The sequence below is a fragment of the Amaranthus tricolor genome, chromosome 1, assembly GCF_026212465.1.
Source record: "Amaranthus tricolor cultivar Red isolate AtriRed21 chromosome 1, ASM2621246v1, whole genome shotgun sequence".
In the NCBI taxonomy this organism is placed as follows: Eukaryota; Viridiplantae; Streptophyta; class Magnoliopsida; order Caryophyllales; family Amaranthaceae; genus Amaranthus; species Amaranthus tricolor.
The window spans coordinates 35,762,128-35,786,009 of NC_080047.1; the positions used below are offsets into that span (position 1 = coordinate 35,762,128).

At 32.3% G+C, this 23,882-nt stretch overlaps 1 protein-coding gene across 1 annotated transcript; it reads right to left on the reverse strand.

Moving 5' to 3' along the window:
• Nucleotides 1–5,941: 5,941 nt before the first annotated feature.
• Nucleotides 5,942–9,925, reverse strand: LOC130821059 (COBRA-like protein 7). The gene is made up of 2 exons (XM_057686669.1): nucleotides 9,269–9,925; nucleotides 5,942–7,477 (listed from the first exon to the last, which is right to left on the reverse strand). The coding sequence occupies exons 1-2, from the start codon at nucleotides 9,798–9,800 to the stop codon at nucleotides 6,063–6,065; spliced, it is 1,947 nt and encodes a 648-aa protein (XP_057542652.1). The 5' UTR covers nucleotides 9,801–9,925; the 3' UTR covers nucleotides 5,942–6,062.
• Between the last annotated feature and the right edge of the window lie 13,957 nt (nucleotides 9,926–23,882).

Below are 23,882 nucleotides of genomic sequence, written 5' to 3' on the forward strand. Positions count from 1 at the left end.
GAGAAATACATCAAGAAAAAAAGGAAGAGTTCGCCCTAAACCTATTGCTTATGTTTAGCCTCGCTTTGTAGCTCACATAACCAACAAATCTCATGATGTTTCAGATTAAGTCCCACGTGTCCCAATAATATACGAAAAATGACCAAATCGGACTATATTTGCTTCTCCATCGGACCACTTGATCAAATCTGTATAAGCTAGCTAAAATTTGAACAGAAGTTTACTTACTCTCTCCTCACTCTTTTTCTGATTTGTGTATTTATTCCCCGACTCTTTTCTTATTGCCCTAACAGCCCGTTTGGTACATGATATTAGAGGGCGGTAATGGTAATAAAATTAAGTAATAAAAATTTGGTTGTTTTGATGTCTTCAATGGTAATGGATGGTAATAAAATAAGGTAATAAAATTACCAAAAAGGGCCATTTTTATTACCATCAAATAACCTGGTACTAGGCTGTAATGGTAATGAAGTATTACTGTGGTAATAAAATAAGGTAATGTTGTTTCGAGCTGAAGAAAAAAAATAATGAAGAATAAAAAGGTAATATATGTAATTATCCAAAAAAATATTATTATTAAAAAAAGAATCATTAGATAGAATAATTTGGATACAATAATGCTTTTAGATACAAATATACAATAATGAAACTAAGAGTTATTACCATTTTTTATTACTAACAACCAAATGCAATCAATGAAATATTATCTTCCATTACCATTCTTTAGTCATGCACCCCAAACAAAAGAATCTTCATTACCAATTCTCATATCCATTCCTTCATTACTATTGTCATTACAACATCTCATTCTCATTACTTCATTAGCATCAACCAAACGGGCCATAAGTACTGCCTTTTTAGCAAAAATAAGTCAAGTAAACATACACCGAAGCTTACTAGTGAAGCTATCTTAAGTTATAATCCCTCCACTCCTCTCATTTGGCATTATTTTTCATTTTTGGTTATCCCTTTTAATTTATTGCATTATTTTTATTTTTGAAGAATGACCCACAACCTGCGAAACACGGACACGGCAGTCAACTGACGTGTCGCGTGTCCGACACGTGTCGGACACGGACAAGCGACGGACACGCGAAAATCCGTGTCCGACACGCCAAATGAAGTGTCCAATTTTTTAATATTTTTCCGGACACGTGGACACGGCAAGGACACGCGACGGACATGGCAAGGGACACGTGTGTTATTTAAAAAAAAATTGAAAAAGCTGAAAATAAACTCCTCAGTTACTCAAAGGTCCCCGTGTTCCAAAATTCATGGGTAGCATTTGCTACCTAAGGTTATATTGTAGATCCGCTATTGCCTGCTGTTGGTGGCTGCTGCCGGCTGTGGGGGAGGAGGTGTAGCTGGCGGATGCAGGCTGCTCGTGGGGGCTCGACCGTGGCTGCTGCCTGCTAGAGTGAAGGAGGGGTGGCATCATAGGGAGAAGAGGAAGAGAGAAAGAAGAACAGGGAGAGGAGGGGTGGCTTCACAGGGAGAAGAGGAAGAGAGAAAGAAGAACAGGGAGAGGAGGGGTGGCTTCACAAGGAGAAGAGGAAGAGAGAAAGAAGAACAGGGAGAGGAGGCGTGTGCTGATGTTAGGGAAGGGTTTTGGTCTCCCATAAAAAACCCTAACTCATTTGTTATTTTATTTATCTATTTTCTTGATTAACTCTCTCACAACAACTCACATTTGCTTTGTTCATATATTTTTTTTAATACGATTATAATCATATAATTCTAACCTCTTTATTTGAGTAATTGCAATTTATTTTTAATATAAAAGTGTTAATATTTATATTCCTATATGAAAGAAATTTATTAAAACTAATTTAAATAATTTAATATATAATTATAAAATCTCCAAAAGTTATTTAAAAGATTAAATAATAACTTTGTAAAATCTCAGCGTGTTACACTTAAAAAGAGAGTTTAAATATATTATCTTTGTCCTTAAAAAGTTTTCATTTGTCATATTGAGCGTTCCGTTACCTCATATATGGATGATGTGTGATGATCAAAGTTAAATTTACCTATTTATTTGGTTTTCTTTGATTTGGTTTGTATGACTATTTTTAAACACTCATGTTGTTTATTTGGTACTTATTTGCATTTTTTGTAAGTTTTATGTTTTTAAAGTGTTTATTTACATATATCAAATGAAAGATTGTAAAATTATCTTCAATTTGATATATTTATTATATTACCATTTACGTGTCCCCGTGTCCGCTATTTTTAAGTTGGCGTTTTCCCGTATCCGTGTCGTGTCCGTGTCCGTTTTAGTGCAACCTAGCCCACAACTTACTTCAATCTCATTCATACATTATTTGTTCCTTTTAATTGCATCATACAAATATTATTCATTCACACTCTTTATCAATTAACAAATATTCATAATTTTTTTCCCTAAAAAACACCATCTTTCGTTTTACCACTATCATAAAGGAATAAGAAAATAATAATTAGGCTCAAATATAAGTGACTCAGAATATTGGAACAAAACAAGCAAATTTATATAAAAAATTCATAAATTAGGCATGAGAAAAATTTAATTTCCAAAAATACGCACGAGAATTGGTCAATAAAAGTCAAGCAATTTTGTTCGCTGTTACTAACAGCGAACAAAGGTTTGACCTTGAGGGAAAATTAATTAAAATGATTATGGAACAATTTATTAAAACGCATCAGTTCACTGTTAGTAACAGCGAACAAAGATGTTGGTCAAAAATAGTCGAACATCTTTGTTCCCACTTACTAAGTGGGTACAAAAATGTTGACTTTTATTGACCAGTATATTTTTTCGCTGTTACTAACAACGAACAAAAGTCTTTGATTTTTATTGACCTTATTCTTTGTCCGCTGTTGATAACGACGAACAGAACCAAACTACAATTTTATGAATTTAAAGCTTATTTTAGAAAATAAGTTTTCCCCATACTTAGTTTAAGAATTTTTTATATAATTTTACTAATTTGATTCAAATTCTTAGTGACTTAAACATACCATAACCCAAATATGGGTTGGATACCCAACTAGTGAATAAGAATTAAGAAAGAAAATGGTCATAAATCAATCTAACATCGCTACTAATGAGTCATCACCTCATATTGAAGACTAATTGGTCTGTGTTTTTAGACCGATTTTCAAAGTTACTACTGATGAGTAATAAGTCAATTGCTTAAATTCCAGCATGTGTTGGTGTTAAATTTTTAGTCAGATTGAAGTCGATTAATTATGGGACAGGTGAAGAACACTAGCATCATTTTATTTGAGTAATATAATAATCATTTTTTGGTTAAATTCAGGTTTCACTAATGTGGATGGTACATGTTGTGATACATCAATAAATGGTATATGCAAAAGGCAGAGTGAAGTATGCCAAACACGAGACAAGTACGTCTACTTTGATGGACTCCACCTTACTGAAGCTGCAAGTGCTATATTACAAGATAAAGCTTGCTATTCCACTGACTTTAACGAAGTTTACCCTCTTAATCTTCAATTATTAACCCAACTTTAAGGCCTTCTTTGAATAAAAGGAAATGGAAGGAAAAGAAGAGAGAGGATTTGAAGAAAAGGAATAATGAAGATTTCCTTATTTGAATAACAAAAAAAGGAGGAGAGGATTTAGAAGAAAGCGGATTTTGAGGGATTAAGGCCTGTTCTTTTCGTCTGATCTGATTGGATAAGGTCTGAATTTACTAAGGTCTGATCTGATCTGATCTGATCTGGTCTGATCTGGTCTGATTCAGTCTGATCTGATCTGGTCTGGTCTGATCTGGTCTGGTCTGATCTGATCTGATCTGGTCTGGTCTGATCTGATCTGATTTGATTTGGTTTCATTGAGTTTGTTATTAATAGTAGTAGTTAAATTATTATTATTATTATTATTATTATTATTGTTGTTGTTGTTGTTGTTGTTGTTGTTGTTGTTGTTGTTGTTGTTATTATTATTATGTCTTATTATTAATATTACATACTACATAGTTTCTCCATCTAATAATAATATACATACATTACATGCTACAAATTAAACATCAAAAACTACGATGTTTCTGCTTCTCTTTGGATTGATGCCCAAATATCGTTGGCTATATTTAGTTGGATTCTATCCATTTCATTCTTGCGCTCTGTGTTAAACATGTTGGTATCACTTCTTGGTTCAATGTTAACCCCACTTGATATTTGGATACCTGATTGATGTAGGCGAATAAAATTATGAAGCGTAAATGTTGACATCATAATAGCCAACTGATTAGGTAGTTGTTAAAGTCAACCTACATGACATATCAATTTTTCGTTTCATTTATTATTATTATTATTAATATTATTATTATTATTATTATTATTATTATTATTATTATATAATAATAATAATAATAATAATAATAATAATAATAATAATAATAACATAATAATAGTAATAATTATAATAATAATAATTATTATAATAATAATAATAATAATAATAATAATAATAATAATAATAATGGTATGGTCTGATCTGATCTGATCTGATCTGATCTGATCTGCTCTGGTCTGGTCTGATCTGGTCTGATCTGGTCTGGTCTGATCTGAAACTTTCTGATCTGATCTGAATAGTTCTGATCTGATCTGGTCTGATCTGATCTGATTCCAATAAGAATAAGTAATAAGTCAAAAAAATAAGTTGAAGAGAACACCTTCTAAGTCTTTTCATTTTGTTACATCAAAATATCTTTATAGGAGAAATAATTTTGAAGGAAAATAAAATTTTCTTTCTGTCTCCTTTTATTCCTTCCTATACAAACAATCTTGTCTCTTTCTTCCGTTCCCCTTTTTTTCTTTACTCTCCTAATTTGTCATGCAAACATAATGTAAGACAGTAAGATTTTAATTTTTACGTTTTTTGAATATATTTTTGAACTCACTGCGTTCCTTATAATGTTTTTATTTACTATTTTAGGACGTTCAATTTTTTATTTCCCTAAAAATATTTTTATTTATACCAAAAGCGTTGGACATAATTAACCTTTTCATTCAAATTTTAATATTTTATTAATTCTTATGGTTACGACATATTTTACACTAACTTCATTTTAACATTTTTATATTGTTTATGGTTTATACATGTTTTTCACCAACTTTATTTAAGTTTTATTCGATGATTGTAGCTCTCATATTTTTCTAGTTACTTTATTTTAATATGAGTACTTTTTATGTTACAAATATCTTTTTATACGTTATTTAAGGCATAATTAGATACTATATATATTTATTTCCGCTTGATATAGTAGTGTTGCAAGAAAAAGAGTGCCGCTAAACAAGGAAATTGTGCAAGAAAAAAAACAGAGAAAATATGTTTCATGGACAAATAAAGAGAAATGTGTAAATAAGTTAAAAATAAACCTTTTGATTTCATCAAACACATTTATTAATATAAATCATTCCTATATTTGAAAATGAACTCCACCACCTTCTTTTAGTTTCAACAACATATATAAATTACTTTATACTATGATCTGCACAATTGATTCTCTCTTCGTTAATATCACATGTATTATACTAAATGACAAAATATCAGAACTTTCCATATTTTCTTTAAAAATCAGTTTATTTTTCTTTGATTAAATAACACCGAGACGGAGCAGTATAAGTTAGATGTGTGGATGACAAATTGACGATTAATGATCGAGTATAGGTCACATTAAAAAGAAAAAATAAGACAAATTTATAGGTCGAACTAAAATGAACAAAAAAAAAAATTCTTAAAACAGAGAGTATGATTTGCAAAAGTAAGTACAAATAAAGGAGTAGATCTGATAAAACCACAATGGTGATGATCTGATAAATAATACTTTACCTCTGAGTTATGGTGTAGACTCACATCAATTCTACAGATTCATGTGTACATCAATTTTACACTGATCAGCCAAAAAGAATAAACTCAGTAAAAATCAAGAAATGATGCATAAAAATCCAATGTAAAATTACAACAATATGATGTTTGAGATGTTTGTACACGAGTATTATATACTAAAGAATTAGCAGTGATTACAAAAATGGAGTAGATCTCCAAAGCACGGTCATTGCTCGATAAAGATGAGAACCAGAACCGCGATAACAATAGAAATTATCGTTAATGGACCTTTCTTGTATCCACTGTTCCGAGGAAGAATTTTAGGAAGCGAACATTCTTCCCCATTGAAGTATACTTTTGTAGGGAAACCATCGCGTTCAGCTACTCTGATTCCCGGTGTAAGTTTCTTTGTGAAAGAAAGAACTGATTGTTGTTTACCAGGAACCCGAGGATCCAATGGTTTGGTTCCGTTAGTCTCTCCCATCAGATAGTTCAGACCCTCGAGACCTTGCATGAAAATGGTGTTGTTGACGTTGTTCATGAGGGTGCCATTGAATGAGTAAGCCTTTTGAAAACCTGGGGCTGCGTTTTTCAGTTCAGTAGCGATAAACCAGTCTGCGAAGTTTGTTTCTTCCCAGTTGAAAACTGTTATTCTTGCACTCCATCCATTGCTGTAATCTGTGGATAAATGCCAGTTGATGCTTACACCACAGTTATCTGAACATGGAAGTGGGTTTGGAATCGGCTGATGGTTCAGTTCAGCCCAAGCCAGGGCCAGCTTTGTACGGTTATCGAATGGGATGAGTTGAGCCTCGGGTGGAAGAAACATAGCAGGAGCAGTTGTGCTACAGGTTTGACCAGTGTTTTTGGGACAGCCACAAGCACATGTTCTGCACGGGACGATAGACTCGTTGAAGTATGCCGAGAATGAGACACAGCATTTAGGAGACACACTCTTAGGCCTAGTGATATTGCATACAACTTGCCAGCTAGCGAAAACAGTTGTGTTCACTGGTAAACCAGTTGGGCTCGGGAACTCACTCGGACTGACTCGTACAGGTGGCCCACATTTGTAGTTTGGGTTGAGGATACCTTTAATCTGCCAGTTCTGCGGTGGGTCTATTAAAGATTGGTTCATCTTTGGTGGCATTTTGTTGACCTGAATCAGGAATGATGAGGTTGATTTACTTTCATCCATCCCGGGTGGCAAAATCGTACCATTACGACAACAAAATGGTATCTTTCCAAGTGTGGTGTCATTGGCATACTGTGGCGGAAGGTCGATGATTGTAGGCCTTCTTTGACAGTTCAGCACCGTGGACCAGTCAAGGCCAGGGTATTTTTCAGCTTGAGGGCCATTGGCACAATCATTCGCATCAACAATGTCGGGATAAGCTCCTTTCATGTTATTGATGAATTCGTCTTGCATCCAGTCCCAACTTAACTGCCAATAGTCAAGACGACCTAGCGGGTTATGGTTAGTCATAGTTACTTGAGCCCAGTAACTCCCTTCGTAAGATTTCGTTACATCATACATGATTGTCAGATCACCTTTTTGCCGAGGCAGAAACTCATCAGCTATGGTCATGTTGGATTTGAAATCTGGATCTCTGATGCAGCAAGTATTCAATGTAAAGTTTCCTACAACAAAGAAACCGGGTAAGTAACTTGTGTGACTAACATGAGATAGTGTAGGCAGCATTTCAGTCATGGAACACAGTAATTTGACCATAGTAACCGAGAAATATGCTGTGATGGTCTAAAAAGTAAGATTATCCGACACTACTCATTAGATTCAAACCAACATTATCTTGATCTGAGTAGGATACACATGATTTTTTAAACTTTTGAGTATGAAATTTGCTGAATACATAATACACAAGCATTACCATAGTCCAATGGCAAATAAGTTAAATAGATGTGATACAAGATGATTTAGCAAGTTTTAGCAACTACCAAACTCCAAACATCCAACACCAACGATCAGTACTCCAGTGCGGAATAACATTTGCCCTGAGATGGAAGTTTACAAGTAGGGAGTTGCTCAAGGGAGAAATTGCATCTAATAAGTCTACACATGATGAAACTAACAAACTGATCAAAGTTGTTTTTAGGATAGTTGGAAAACAAAAAGAAATATGTCAATAAATTCCTTTAGGATGATGACTTCTAAAACATTATGAAGTTATGACTTATGGCTGAGGCGCCAAGATATGTTATATATACTCTAACCTGCACCCTCTCACGAAAGCCCAGGAATAGGCTATATAATCTAACAGATGGAACATATATAATTCCAATGAATTTTGCGATAGATGAGGATACGAAGTGTTTTGACAGAAAAATTTGAGAGCTGAGCATCCTATTGCTTCAAAACACTAATCTAAACCTGAGCTAGCTAACACTACCTGAATTCATTTGTACCAACATTCAAGGGAATGATCATATAAAGGACACAAAATTTTGATGCAATCTAAGCACATCAAACCCAGTATACAACCGCCACCGCCTTCTCTTGGGGTAGGATTGAGTCTAGGTGAGTATGGCCTTATTCTAAACTAGTCGATAACATATTGAGGTTGTTTGAAAAGGGCATTCAATCAACATAGCATCAAATCAAGAACTGATCAGCAAAAAAAGAATACGATACACCATCAAATTGCTTGACAAATTTTAACATTATCAACCACACTTCAAAAACAACAAAGATCATCCCCTACAAACTAGAGACATGAGAAAGTTTGAGAAATACCGCTTTCCCAAGTAAAGTCCTGATTTCAATTCTCATCCAATTCTATTAAAATGCATCTAGATGCGATATTGAAAGCAATCAACTAGAGGTAATCTCAGGTTCATTGTATAACCATCATCAATCAAAAGTTCACAATCATAACCATCTCCATTGCCATCTAGCTGAATCCAACACTCCATAATAAACCCCTAAGAGCTCAAGACTTACATCATGTTATAAGATGCATTCCAATTCAATAGCTTAAATCACAACATGTTTGACTAATGTTGTCAAATCCAACAACTACATCATACAATTCCTATTGAAAATGTCATACCAACCATTGACAAAGGCATCAAAATCATCTTCCCCACAAAAACGTACATCAAATACAGAAAATCTACCATCTTTTTCACACCGGATCCATCAATAATCAAACTTTCATTTTCCACTTGTCTACTTTACACCCAATCCTCCAACCCCAACAAAAAAATTCCAAACTTTTTCACCCAAAATACTACATCTCAATTCTCATGATCAAAAACAAACTAAAAATTGCATTGCATCAACAAAACTCTCCCATGAATCGATCAAACATTAATGATATTACAGTCCATCCCAGATATGACTTAAAATCGCAAACCATCTCAAATTTCACAACCAAAAAGCAAAATAAAGAACAAAGAAAAGAAAAAACATACCACTTCTAGAGGGTAAAGGGCAATTATAACCATCATTAACAATAGAAATATTAGTAGGCCAAGGAACATTAGGAGGAGCAACACCAAATTGAGTTCCTTCAAATTCAACTTTAACAGACATTTGATTAATATCCCCAGCAGTTTGAATCCCAGTTTTTAGATCTGCTTGAGGATACCCAGCAAAAACAGCACCATCTTCACCAACTATAGCAGGAAGAGTTAACCCATCTGCAACTACAGCATTCGATGCTGACACCAAGATTTCCTTTTGACGAAAACCCACATAAACCCTCCAAGCTTTAAGCTCAACTTCATCATTATTAAGGATTGTTAGGTCTGATTTGAAGCTATACGGTTGTTTGGATGGGGTTTTAAGAAAAGGGTGGAGTTTTTTACCGTTGTTGTAAGTGTATGTTAGCCAGACACCATTACAAGAGTCCGAAGAAGGTGGTTGTGCTTTTGGTGGTGATTGAGATGAAGTGATAGAGAGAAGAGAGAAAAGGATGAGGATTGTTAGAGACTTGGCAGCCATTGAATAGTTGTTCAAGGTAAGAAAAGGGGAGAAATTTTGGTATTATAGAGTAAGAGACGCGTCTGAAGGAGTAAAACAGCCGAGTATAAGCTGTATGTCTGATAATGGAGTAAAAGGGTATTATAGGGATATTAGATGTTGGGGTTGTTTTTGAATTTGAAAATGTTTCGTTTTGGCGAAGTTCGGCTGTCTGTTACGGTTATCGGATTAATTTTAACTTAAATATTTTAAGTTTTTTTTTGAAATTAAATATTTTGGATCAATTTGAAATAGAGTTTTTGTCTATATTAATTTTAGATAATTCTAAATTTATTTTAAAATTGAATTCGATTTTAAGATCGACTAAATATTAAATTGTCGAATTTGTTTATACATCTACTTGTTTTGAATTGACCGAAGAAAGAAGGAGACTCAGTAAGATTTGATTTCAAAATTCATTTTAAAGTAAGATTAATTTCAAAATCTTTCTTAAAAAAATAATATTTATTCTAATTATTGAGAGGAATGTTGTGTATAGTCTTTTACTTTTTCGTTTCCTTTTTTTAATTAAAGGAAGTGTAATGTGGGCCGTGGATAGTGCCGTTCAATGCTGAAACGGTCATCAGATTACTTTACCAAATCAGATGGTCTCAGACCGTTTCAAATTGAGATCTAAGAGTGGACCGGTCCAATTTGCGCGTATATAAATCTTATGTGGTTTCTTTCGTTTTTTTTGGACAGTTTTCAATTTTAATCTTAAGGGTAATAATTTTGACCTTAAAGGGTATCACTTTCAACTTAAAGTAAACTTTAAACAGATCAATTAATATAAAAAATTTCAATTTTGTCCTATTTGTGATCAATTTTGACGTTAAACTGATTAATTTGTACATAAATATGGTTCTGTTTCACAATTTGAGCACAAAATTAATAAACTGGTATTTATTTATCATTTTATGGATGAATTTTAAACAACAAATAAATGGTCAATAACACTATCAATAATAGTGTTAAAACATTGTACAATACAAGTACTTTTATTCAATGCAACATAATGGTTCTAATGGAACATAAAAGTACTTGTACTCTTTAATCATCTATCAATAATAGTGATATTACTCTTTCCTCGACACGTTTATATATATTTGTAAATAATTCAAATTGAATATGTGAATAGTTAAATTATGACACATAGATTGATAATTAATGTTTTATGATCTTACTCAATTTTAAACGTATAAGTTTCAATTATCGTTTTCAAATTAAGTATTTCAAAGTCTATAAAGATATTGTATAGGTTTTAGTTCAAATTGAATATGTTAATACTTAAATTATTACATATAATTTGACAATGATGTTTTATAATCTAACTCAATTTTGAACTTCTAATCTTCAATTATCGTTTTAAAAATAAGTATTCAAATTCTATAGATATATTGTATAGCATTTAGTTCAAATTTAATATGTTATTAGTTTTAACACTATTTTTGATTGTTTTATTGGCCATTCATTTGTTGTTTAAAATTCATCTATAGAATGATAGAATAATATCATTTTATATAACTTCGTTCTAAACTTGTGAAACAAAACCATATTAATATGTAGAAATTGATCAGTTTAACGTCAAAATTGATCACTTATAGATTCAAATTGAAATTTTTTACTTTAATTGATATGCTTAAGTATTATTTTACGTTGAAATTGATACATTTAAGGTCAAAATTGATAAATTTAAGATCAAAATTGATAAATGCCCCAAAAATGAAAAAAACAAGGGAAAACATGTGATGTTGTTACACGCACGAATTAGACCGGCCCACTCTTAGTCTCAATTTAAGGCAGTCTCGGCAAGTTTCAGTGTTACCAAATACTTGTACTCGTTGTCGTTGCATAATTGATGTGCTTTTTATTTTAGGCTTATTTCATGTGATAAGGTATTACTCCCACAAATTCACATTAAATGTTTTTTTTCGCACTATTTAACAAATTTTTAGTTTGTACTATTTGTAACCACTAAGCTAAAACATAAATAAAATATTGTTTAATGTCTCAATGAAAATTTTACAAATTTCCACAAAAAATATTCACAAAAATTTAAAAAATAAAATTTTTTAGATACTAAATATATTATTTATTGAATAATAAATTTGATGGAAGAAAAGCGGAGACCATAAACATTATAAAATATCAAAAAAAAAGTTAGTGGAAAAACTTTGAGAACCACAACTAATAAACAAAATATTTTTGTGAAGCTAGTAGGAAACATATGGGATCCATAAGAATATAAAAAAATTAAAATGAAGTTAGTTGAACAAATGTAAGGGCCAAAATCAATATTAAAAATATTAAAATGTGGATGAACAAGATTAATATTTGTTTAAAATTTGTGATATAAATAGAAAGATTCTTTATAAAAACAACAAATGAAACACTTTAAAATAACACAGAATCTTTTTTATGGAACTGAGGGAGTATCATTATATATTTTTCATTATCCACATTTAGAAATATTAAAGATTGAATTATTATATTGACATGAATAAATAACAAAATCGAACATTTAATATGAATAAGAAAGGGTATTAGGTTCATGATCAGATTCTCTCTTGTATGATTTATGAATTTTTGCTGGAAATAATATCAAAATTACCTTAAAATCTTCAATTTATGCTCACTAATTTTTTGAGCTCCACAATATGGTCCACTTGGGAACCGACTTGCTAGGCGATTCTATGTAATGAATATGTTGAGATTGCTGCTAATTAAGGGCTTTTTAAAAGTATTTAAGTTATTCTTATTGTGATTGTTATTATTACCCATGAATTTTTACTAAAAATCACGAAACTATTGTATTGATATTATTCAACTGATTTTCACATTAGTAATAATTTTCAAATAGGCCTAAAATTATCAAAACATACTTGATTCATACATGGATTTACCTTAATATCTTATAGACACTATTCTTTACTATCTTAAAAAACATATTTCCTCAAAATTTCGTTTCAATGTTTCTCACGATATAATTAATATGATTCATACTTCTTCTCTTTTCAATGTCATATCATCAATAATTTATACTCAAATAATTCTTTCTATTTTCAAAACTATAGCACTCCATTAAATGGTTTTGTTTCAATGACATATCATCCTCTAATGGGAAAAAAATTATTTTATAGATGAATATCCACCTAAATATGAGTTTAATTAATAAAATAATAAAAGTTATATCTTCTTCTAAAGGAAAACATTTCTTTTAAGGGTGAAAATATCCATTTAAATATTATGAGTTTAATTAATAAAACCATAAAAGGTTATATTCCCCTCAAATGAAAAATATCAATTTTGTTACGAATGGTATCATGAATGGTGTAACTTGAGTGTACAATTAATGTGTGCATTTATATATGACTCTTGGGTTTGGAATCCAATAATGTGGATGATTAAGTTGTTAACTTATAGTGTTTAAATGTGATTTATTGTGGTGAAGTATTCATGGGAATTATTGGTGTTAATGATGATTAATGAAGAAGTACAAAGGGTCTTGGAAGATACTTTGCTCGAGCAGAATCTGACAAGGGAAGTCTGATGGTCGCTCGACCGAGCGAGCTCTTTGGGTTGGTCGAGCGGTCAGACAGAATACATCCAGAAGCTGTCTGTAGCTCACTTGACCGAACGAGCTCTCTGTTATGGTCGAGCGGTTCCTCTGACTTGTCTAGGATGCTGGTTTTCGACCTTTCAAGTTCTTGGGGATGTTTCATTTCATTCATTATTCAATATTAATCATGTATTAAGTGAGCAATTGTCATTGAATGTACTTAGTACTATAAATAGAGCTCTCATACTTACTCAAATATATATCAAACACAACCCCTAAGCCAAACAGATAGCCTTTTGTTTTATCTCTTACACAATTGTAATACTTCATTTGTAAGAGTATTTTATAGTCCATTGATATAATATAAACGGAAACTACACACGATGGAGGACGTAGCCATCTTTGGGTGAACCTCCTTAAATCTCAGTGTCTCTTTGCAAGTTTACATTATCAAACTTTGTTTTATTCTTTGTCATTTGCATCATTCATCTAAGTTCTTAGCATCCTATCGATCTTGCCAAATTATTTCAATTGGTATCAGAGCCAAGTTGTTATTACAGTGTCTTAAGAAGTCGTTGTTAGTGAAACATGTCTACAATGAAGCTTGACATAGAGAAGTTTGATAGAAATGTGAATTTTGGCTTATGGCATGTCAAAATGAGAGCCATTTTAATCCAAAATGGTGTGCATAAGGCCATTGATGGTGTAGAAAAGATGCCGGAAGGAATGACCACGGCAAAGTGGGAAGAGATGACTCAAAGGCATTATCGACAATTCAATTATATCTTTCCAACGAAGTGCTAAGATAGGTTGTTAAAGAAACAACAACCAAGGGGATATGGGAGAAAATGGAATCACTCTATATGGCCAAGAGTGTTACCAATAGGCTACTTTTGAAAAGTAGACTCTACGATCTACGCTTGGAGGAAGGTAAACCTTTAAAACCTCACTTAGACAAATTTTATTCCATTATTATGGATTTGCAAAATATTGATGTCAAGCTTGATGATGAAGACTTGGCAATCTACCTCTTATGTTCTCTACCCCCTTCTTACAAAAATTTTAGAGAAACTCTACTTTATGATAGAGATAATTTGAGTAGTGATGATATGAAAAATGCCTTGACACAAAGGGATCATATTGATTCACAATTATCACAAAGGTCACAAAGTAGTACTAGTGGTGGATTGTTTGTAAGAGGGAGGACACAAGAGAAAGGTTTCACTAATGGGAGTGGAAACAAGGGTAAAGGGAGGTCAAAGTCTAGGGGGTCTAACAAAAATAAGACTTGTAATTATTGCAAGCTTAAAGGCCACATCAAGAAAGATTGTTGGAAATTGAAAAAGAAAAATGATAAGGGGGCAAGGGATGGAACTTGCAATGCCGATGCTAGTCACGTCAATGATAGTGATGATGGTGGTGTATTAGTTGCCACACATGGGTACAAAGATAGTGATGAGTGGATTCTTGACTCGGGGTGCACATTCCACATGACTCCCAACAAGACTTTCTTCCAAACATTTGAAAGTGTTGATGGGGGAAATGTAACCATGGGAAACAACACAACATGTAAGGTGGTTGGTGTTGGGAGCGTAAAAATGAAGATGTTTGATGGAATGGTGAGGACCTTGACCGATCTAAGGTATGTTCCGGGTTTGAAAAAGAATCTTATATCTTTGGGTACTCTTGATAAAATCGGGTGTAAAATCACTTGTGAAGGTGGAGTTATGAAGGTTGCAAGAGGATCACTAGTAGTGATGAAGGGAAAGTTGAATGGGAGTTTGTATACTCTTGAAGGTTCAACTATCTTAGGCTCGACAAACCTTTCCACAAGCACAATGTCCGATCATGATAGAAAGCTTTGGCACTTGAGACTTGGTCACATGGAAGAAAGAGATGTGTTTGAAATTTCTAAACAAGGTTTATTTGATGGCAAGAAATTTGGGAACCTTGGATTTTGTGAACATTGTGTTTATGGAAAACACAAGAGGGTTAGTTTTAAACCTGCCGTACACAACACTAAGGAAATTTTAGACTATATCCATTCCGACTTGTGGGGGCCTTCACGAAAGCCCTCCCTTAGTGGTTGTAATTATTTGTTGACCTTTATTGATGATTTCTCAAGAAAATTTTGGTGTTACTTCATCAAACAAAAGAATGAAGTTTTTGATGTTTTCTTGGAGTGGAAGAAAATGATAGAGAAAAAGACCGGTAGGAGCATCAAGACTTTAAGAACCGATAATGGTCTTGAATTTGTTGATAATAAATTTCTTCAATATTATTCTAGTGAAGGTATTGTTAGACATAGGACTTGTGCAGGGCGTTCTCAACAAAATGGTGTTGCGAAGAGGATGAATAAAACATTGTTGGAGAGGGCTCGGTGTATGCTAAACCAAGCAAAATTACGGAAGCAATTTTGGGCCGAAGCGGTGGCTACAGCATGTTATTTGATCAATCGCTCACCTCATACCTCCTTAAAATTCAAATCGCCACAAGAAGTGTGGTACAACACTCCGGTAAATTATTCTAGTCTTAGAGTCTTTGGTTGTCCGTCTTATATTCATGTAAATGATGGTAAGTTAGAACCTAGGGCTAGAAAATGCATTTTTGTTAGATTTGGAGTGGGTGTAAAGGGGTATAGGGTGTGGTGTAATGAGTCAAAAAGAATAATTACTTCTAGAAATGTTGTATTTGATGAAAATAGCATGTTAGTCTCTAGTGTAGAAAAGCCCATTGATAATGTTGTAAATGATCCTATTGATGCATAAGTGGAGGTTTAACCTCCAAATATTGTTGATGAAAAAATTGATGATGATGATGTTCAACAAAGGTCTCCTTCTTTGTCCACAACTAGGCAAAAAAGAAAGATCGTGACTCCAAGAAGGTATATTGAAGAGTGTAATTATGTTGCATATGATCTCAACATTGCTAGCGAAGTCGAAGGGTTACATGAATCGAGTACGTACAAGGAGGCTATGGCCTCAAATGACTCAAGCAAATGGTTGATAGCCATGAAGCAAGAGATGGAATCTCTTGTAAAGAATGAAACTTGGGATATTGTTGAAGCACCAAAGAAAAAGAATGCAAGTGGATATTCAAGAGGAAGGAGGGTCCTTCTAATGGTGTTCCTCCCATCTACAAAGCAAGGGTAGTTGCAAAAGGATACTCTCAAATTGAGGGTGTTGATTTCCATGAGGTATTCTCACCGATAGTGAAGCACTCTTTTATAAGAGCATTACTTGCTTTGGTGGCAATGGAGGATTTAGAGTTGCATTAATTGGATGTGAAAATGGCGTTTCTTCACGGTGAGCATGAAGAAGAGATTTTTATGAAGCAACCGGAAGGTTTTGAGGTAGCCGATAAGGAAAAACATGTGTGTAGGTTAATGAGGTCATTGTATGGGTTGAAGCAATCACCAAGGCAATGGTACAAGAGGTTTGATTCCTTTATGATTTCAAATGATGTTATAAGAAGTTCTTATGATAGTTGTGTTTATCTTAAGAAACTTGAAAATGGTTCTTTGTTGTATTTGCTCTTATATGTTGATGATATGCTAGTAGCTTGTAGTTCTTTGTTTGAGGTGGAGAACTTGAAAGTGTTGCTTTCAAGTGAATTTGATATGAAGGATTTTGGTGAAGCCAAGAAGATTCTTGGAATGGAGATTTTGAGAGACCAGGCTAAGGGTGTTTTATACCTTAGCTAAAGGAAGTACGTTGAGAAAGTTGTGCAGCGTTTCTCCATGGATGATGCTAAAGGTGTGTCTACTCCTCTTGCCTCTCATTTTAAATTATCCAAGAAGTTGTGTCCACAAACAAAGGCGGAAGAAGAGCAAATGATAAGAATCCCATACACTATTGCCGTTGGTAGTGTTATGTATGTCATGGTATGTTCTAGACCCGACATAGCTCATGCGGTGAGTTTGGTAAGTAGATATATGTCAAATCCAGGGAAGGGACATTGGGAAACACTTAAGTGGTTATTGAGGCATTTAAAAGGTACTTCTAATGTTTGTCTTATGTATGGGAAGGATTCAAGCAAGCTAACTGGGTTTTGTGACTTGGACTATGGTGGTGATCTTGATAAAAGAAAGTCCACAAGTGGGTTCGTGTTCACATTGGGTGGTTCGGTGGTAAGTTGGCAATCATTATTGCAAGATGTGGTTGCTCTTTCAACAACCGAAGCGGAGTACATAGCCGTTGTCGAAGCAAAATGGCTCAAAGGTCTTGTTGGTGAGATGTGCAATAAGGTGTGTTCGGTAAGTGTGCATTGTGATAGTCAAAGTGCAATTCACTTGGCTTAAAATCAATATACATTTCATAGAAGGTCAAAACACATTGATATTAAGTATAATTTCATCCGGGATGAAGTTGAGCACAAAAGGGTGATTTTGAAGAAAATTGATACTAAAGAAAACCCGGCCGACATGATGACTAAGTCATTGCCTACAACCAAGTTTGATTTATGTGTTGACTTGGTTGGTTTAGTTCCTTGCTTGAATTAATGCCTTTTTGGGGCATTTGAGGTGTATGTTAAATTTTGTTTATATTCTTGTAAGATGAAGTGGATTGATGAATGCTTTGACTTGGGTGAATTGCTAACAATAATGATATATTAGGTGGAATTCTTCTAAAATTGTGCATTGCCATTAATTTATGTACATTATATAACTTAAGCAAACCTAATCCCAATACGACAATGTATTGTGGGGCCTCAATTTAAATCTTTCAAATTTAAGACTTGGATCATTTGACTAATTAAAGGCCTTTGAAGTTTAAAACTTATTTATTTCTGGATTAAGTACTTGTGAGTTGTGACACTTGTGTGCCTAGGGCAGATTTAATGGTGGGTCAATAATGTTAATTAATATCATTTAAATTATAAATATGGGCAGATCTACCTTTGGACCTCATGGTGCACTTGCCCTAGGGAGATTAAAAAAATGCCCTAGGGAGACATGGAGTGTTCTTATCTTCTCAAGTTATAAGCCATGTGGAGCAATTTGTTACTCTCTTTGTCCCTCTTATTTTGCACTATTTTTCATTTTAATTTGTCCCATTGATTTTGCACTTTTTATTTGTTTGGCAATGGTCATACTTTCATTATTCTAATCTCATCTACAAACTTATACTTTCTCTATCTTAACAATTCATTTTTATCATATATTTATTTTTTGTCTTATTCTCTAATTCAGTTTTCCTTTTTCACTGCATTTCATTTATTTTACACTTGGTGCAAGATAAGAGGGACAGAGAAAATAATTGTTAATATTCTTGAATGTTGCTAGACATTATGATTTTAATTTTGAATTTTTGTCTTATCTTTTTTCTTTAGTTTTTATTATTAGACATTAATTGATTAATGTTTTTAAATTGTTATATGTTTATTAAAATGTTCTTTTATTTTTATCGTTACACATTAATTGATTAGTGTTTTCAATTAAATTTCACCATTTTTACTATGTATTATATATGAAATTCTATCCAAATTACCGCAAAATTTTCTTTAAATTTTTTTGGTATTACTTATGGACCTTTGATATGTCGAAAATCTCTTTCTTAATGCAACGAATTTATCTTGTGTCGCACTAATAAATACTACATATGATTTCAAATATTTTCTCAATCAATAGATATTACAAGAAAACCATAATTTCAAACTATTAATTCATTGTTATCGGGACTAATTTTTGTTATCTTTCGTCACACTAATTTTTGTTATCGGGACTTTAATATAGTCCAATGATTGGTTTGGCCCTAATATAGATTGGTTTCGAGTAGAACCATCTTCAATCATGTCATTTTGATTCAATCATGTCATTTTGATTCAAGTCACATCGGGTAGAATCATTTCCGGGTTGAGTCAACTTCTGATTAATTCAGTTTCAAGTTGAGTCGTTTTAAATTTTTGTTAGGTTCAGATCGACCCAACGGGTCAAATGCGTTGTTATAAATAATTTATCATTCGATTCTTTCCTAAAAAAATATAATTTATTATTTCATAAAACAATGACATTTCATAAAATCTAATAAACGATTGAATAATAATATAATTTTTTTAATAATTTAATATATTGTATAATGATAACAAAAAAAAATTTCCATACTATATTTGCTCTTAATCAATTACTGAAAATTTTAGTAGTAATCTTTTTTCAAATGCGTTGTTTTAAATATTCCATATTAACGAATTAAAACGATAAATTAAACGTCAAAATGGTGTATTAAACATTTGAGAGCATAAAAATGATTTAGGGCAAATTATAAAGACAATAATCAACACTTAATAAACAAGGGTAGAAACGTCAAAATGGTAAATTAAACAAAAATTACCAAGAATTAAAGGAAAATGCTATAACAGTTAGATAGTGCTTCAACTGGATGCTACCATGAGGAAAAATCTTACAAAAATGTTACCACTCATGTTTTATGAAAGTTTGATGCTGTCATGTTGAATTTTTCTATATTAATTAATAAAAAATTACTACACAAGTGCAACATCTAATTTAAAAAAAAGCTAGCATTTATTATGAGATTTTGTTTAATTCTTCTTAATATTAATTTTTAAATAATTATACTTGACCAAAAATATTAACATATACAATAACAAATAACATGGGCCTAGAAAAATTGAAAAATTCTTTAAAAGCCTTGTGCAATTTCAAAAATTATGATATTTTCTAACAATTTTATACTCAAAACCTCACATATACTACATAATTTAATGTTAAGGCCTCTAAATATCGAAGCCCAATACGGTCAAAAATAATGAACATAATCAGAACCTCTCCTAATAAATAAAATATATTGAAAATAATAATTGTTGTGGCTATTAATTTGAAAGGGAAAAAGAAAATAACTTCACATAAACAAGAAAGTAATGAAATATAAGTAGATAGACAAAGAAAAAAGAGGGAATTAACATACCAATAGTAAAAGGGGTAGGGCAAATATATCCATCATTAACAAGAGAAATGTTATTTGGCAAAGGAACACTTGGTAAAGCAACACCAAACTGAGTCCCTTCAAATTGGATGTTGACCATCATCTGTTCCAAATCCCCAGCAGTCTGAATACCTGTTTTCAGATCCGCAACAGGAAACCCAGTAAACACAGTCCCTTTCCCTACCAGTGCAGGAAGATTAGACCCATTAGCAAGAAGAACATTAGTAGCTGATACAAGAAGTTCTTCATGTTGGAACCCTACAAATACTTCCCATGACTTAAGCTCAATATCATCATTATTAAGAATAATGAGATTAGATTTGAAGCTATAAGGTTGTTTAGGGAGTTCATTTAGAGGATGGAGTTTTTTTCCCGACTGCCAACGGTATGATAGCCAAATGCCGTTGCACAGATCGGAAGACGGTGCTGGTGCCGGGGCTAGGGATGGACTTAAGAGGGTGTTTTGATTTGGGATGAGTTGAGCTGAGGAGAGGGACAGGAGAGAGAAAGTGAGGTGGAGGAGGAGGAGAGAGAAATTGATTGTATGCATGGTTGTGTGGAGAGAAAGAAGAGATCAATGGAGATTTGAAAGAGGTCATAGGTGGAGATGAATAATATGGTTAGAAGAAGCTGTGTTTGCATTAGGATTTAGCTGTGCCGGCTTCATTCATTCTCAACGTGGGTATCACGATGTCTTTGATGATATAAATTATGAACGTTTAGCATTGATGAATGATGATGGGAAAATGTTAAAATGGGATAATAGACTTTGCAAAGAATAGGATAATTTGCAAAGAAACACCTTATAAAACCAGTTTTTTTGTAAAAAAATACATTTAAAAATTTTTTTTAATAAAAAAACATCTTTTAAGAGACTTTTTATAAAAAAAAACACTTTAAATCAGTTTCCGGTGACTTTTGTCAACTTTCAGGCGTTGACTATGCCATTTGTCAACTTTCAGTCGTTGACTTTTGAGCTCAATTGGCATAGTCAACGTCTGAAAGTTGACAAAAGTCATCGGAAACTGATTTAAAGTGTTTTTTTTTAATAAAAAGTCTCTTAAAAAGTGTTTTTTTACAAAAAAAAATTTTAAAGGTGTTTTTTACAAAAAACTGGTTTTATAAGGTGTTTCTTTGCAAATTTTCCAAAAAAATATTCAACTATTCTTGTAAGAGACTATTTTTTGAAAAGAGGACCTCAAAATAGAAAGCCCAAAATTTTTTTCTTTAATTTGTATTAATTGGGCTATTTAGCCTATATATTTAATGTGTCTCTCGGATAGACCATTTCTCACAACAGTTTGCGAAAAATATTTAATAAATAACCTTTAACTCAATTGAAAAAGTTGTAATTACTTTCTCTGTTCTATTATATTTGTTATATTTTACGTTTTACGCAAATTGATTTGTTATTTGGATTCTTTATATTTAATTTGAATTTTATATAATCAAATATTAAAAAAAAAAGCTGATATTATGAAGATATGTGATTAGATGAATTAAAAACGATCCAACATGACTATATTTTTTCTTGTGTATTAGTTGCAATATAAAATATCTTGTAAAGCGATTATTATTAAGAACCGTAATATAGTAAATATTTCAAAACAGAAGAAGTATCTTTTAACCTAAAACTAAAAAATATAATAGAGATAGTTTTTAATAGACTTTTGGCGTTTTGACATATTATCCTATAACAAATAGTCACTATACAACAATTATGCTTTATCAAACATTGCATTGTAAATAGTATAAATAGTTGACATAAACAGTTGATTCAAGTAGAAAAAAAACCGGTCAATAACCATTAACGAAGCAGGCTACCTTGAGTTATTCAAATAGTCAAACTACCTAAATAAAAATGAAATATTCTATATGGTAAGCACCAATTATAGTAAAAGGCGAGTGGAAGTAGTTCTTAAAATTTTTTCTACAAAGTAATATTCAACTCTTGAAAAATTAATTACAGTAACAATTTGGAGGTAAAAACGTTTAATTTCCGTTAAGTTTTGATAAAACTCATAAATGCCCCTAATGAATCCCAAATTTTTTCCACAAAATAGCATTTAACTCTTGAAAAATTAACTACTGTAACATTTTCGTTAAGTTTAATTCCCGTTAAGTTGGGCTTTTCATTTGGGATTTATTAGGGGCATTTATGACTTTTACCAAAATTTAACGGAAACTAAACGTTTTTACCTCCATAATATTAGTGTAGTTAATTTTCCAAGAGTTGAGTGCTATTTTGTGAAAAAAATGTAAGAATTGCTACCATTCGCCTTTGACAATAATTGATGCTTACCATATAGAATATCCCAATAAAAAAAAAGTAGGGATAAGTGGAATGTGGTGAAGCCTTATATGATTAAGAATGTTTATCACATCCTTTTGGATGATAATAAAGAACTTGGTTTCTTGGTCAAGTATGTTTGGAATAGCTTGTCTACTATTAAATATAGGGTCATATGTTGCCCAGCTATTATTGATAGGCTCAAGACTCATGGTCACTTGGCTCGTCTAGGTTTGATAATTATTATTCTTTGTCATCTTTTTGGTGTATTGAGTGAAATTATCAGTCATTTGTTCTTTGAGTGTCAATTCAACAGTCGTTGTTTAGTTAGCATTCCTTACTTGGCTTGTTATTGGATGAAGTGCAATCTATTATTGTTTTTGTTTCCGGAAAGAGGTTGGTTATAACTAGTATATACTTTTGTGCTGCGGTTTAAAACCGCAGTATTTAAAATAGGTCATCTGCTACTATTACAAATGCTTAGGGGCAAAACCACAACATATTGTGACTAAAAAATCGCAGCAAATGATGTTTTTTCCACTAGTGCATTAATACCACTAGTTATTGGGTTTAGCAAATGATAAGATCATATTACGACGCTTGAGAAAATCATATCATCCATTTAATCTAATGTAAAATTCAGGTTGAATAACTTTAAGAATTAGATTAGTGATAGTGATAACTTTTGAAATTCTAGACTTTCGTTTCCTTTTTATTTCTTATCTTCTTGTGTAGTGTTTTTTTGTTGTGTTTTTTCTCGGGTTTTCATCTTTTACGTTTGATATTGTCTTGTCGTTTTCTGTTTCCTTTTGGTTGTTTTGCATGTATAGTTTTAGAGTTCGACTTGTAGGTGTTTTTGGTTTCTGCTTTGGCTTTGGAAATTGTTTGGACCCTTTTAACGCTTTTTTTTAGAATTTAAGTATTTAAAAAATAAGTGCTCTGTTATGGATCCAATTATCTAAAGTTAAATTAATCAGTTGTAGGTGCCAACAATATTTTTCATCATTCACCCAACTATACAAAATCTTGATCTAGAATTAAGGCTCATGAAATGAAAGCTATTCGGTCTCCCATAATTGAGAAACAAGATTAAAACACAACAAAAACAATAGGAAGAACACAAATGTGCGAGGTATCTTGGATACCCCTACAACAAATTTTTATTTTATAATTGGATTCAATAATAGAAGAATAAAATAACCACTACTTAAAAACACACTTTCCCTACTTAAAATCACACTTTTGAAATAGATATCTTTAACAATAGAGATCAC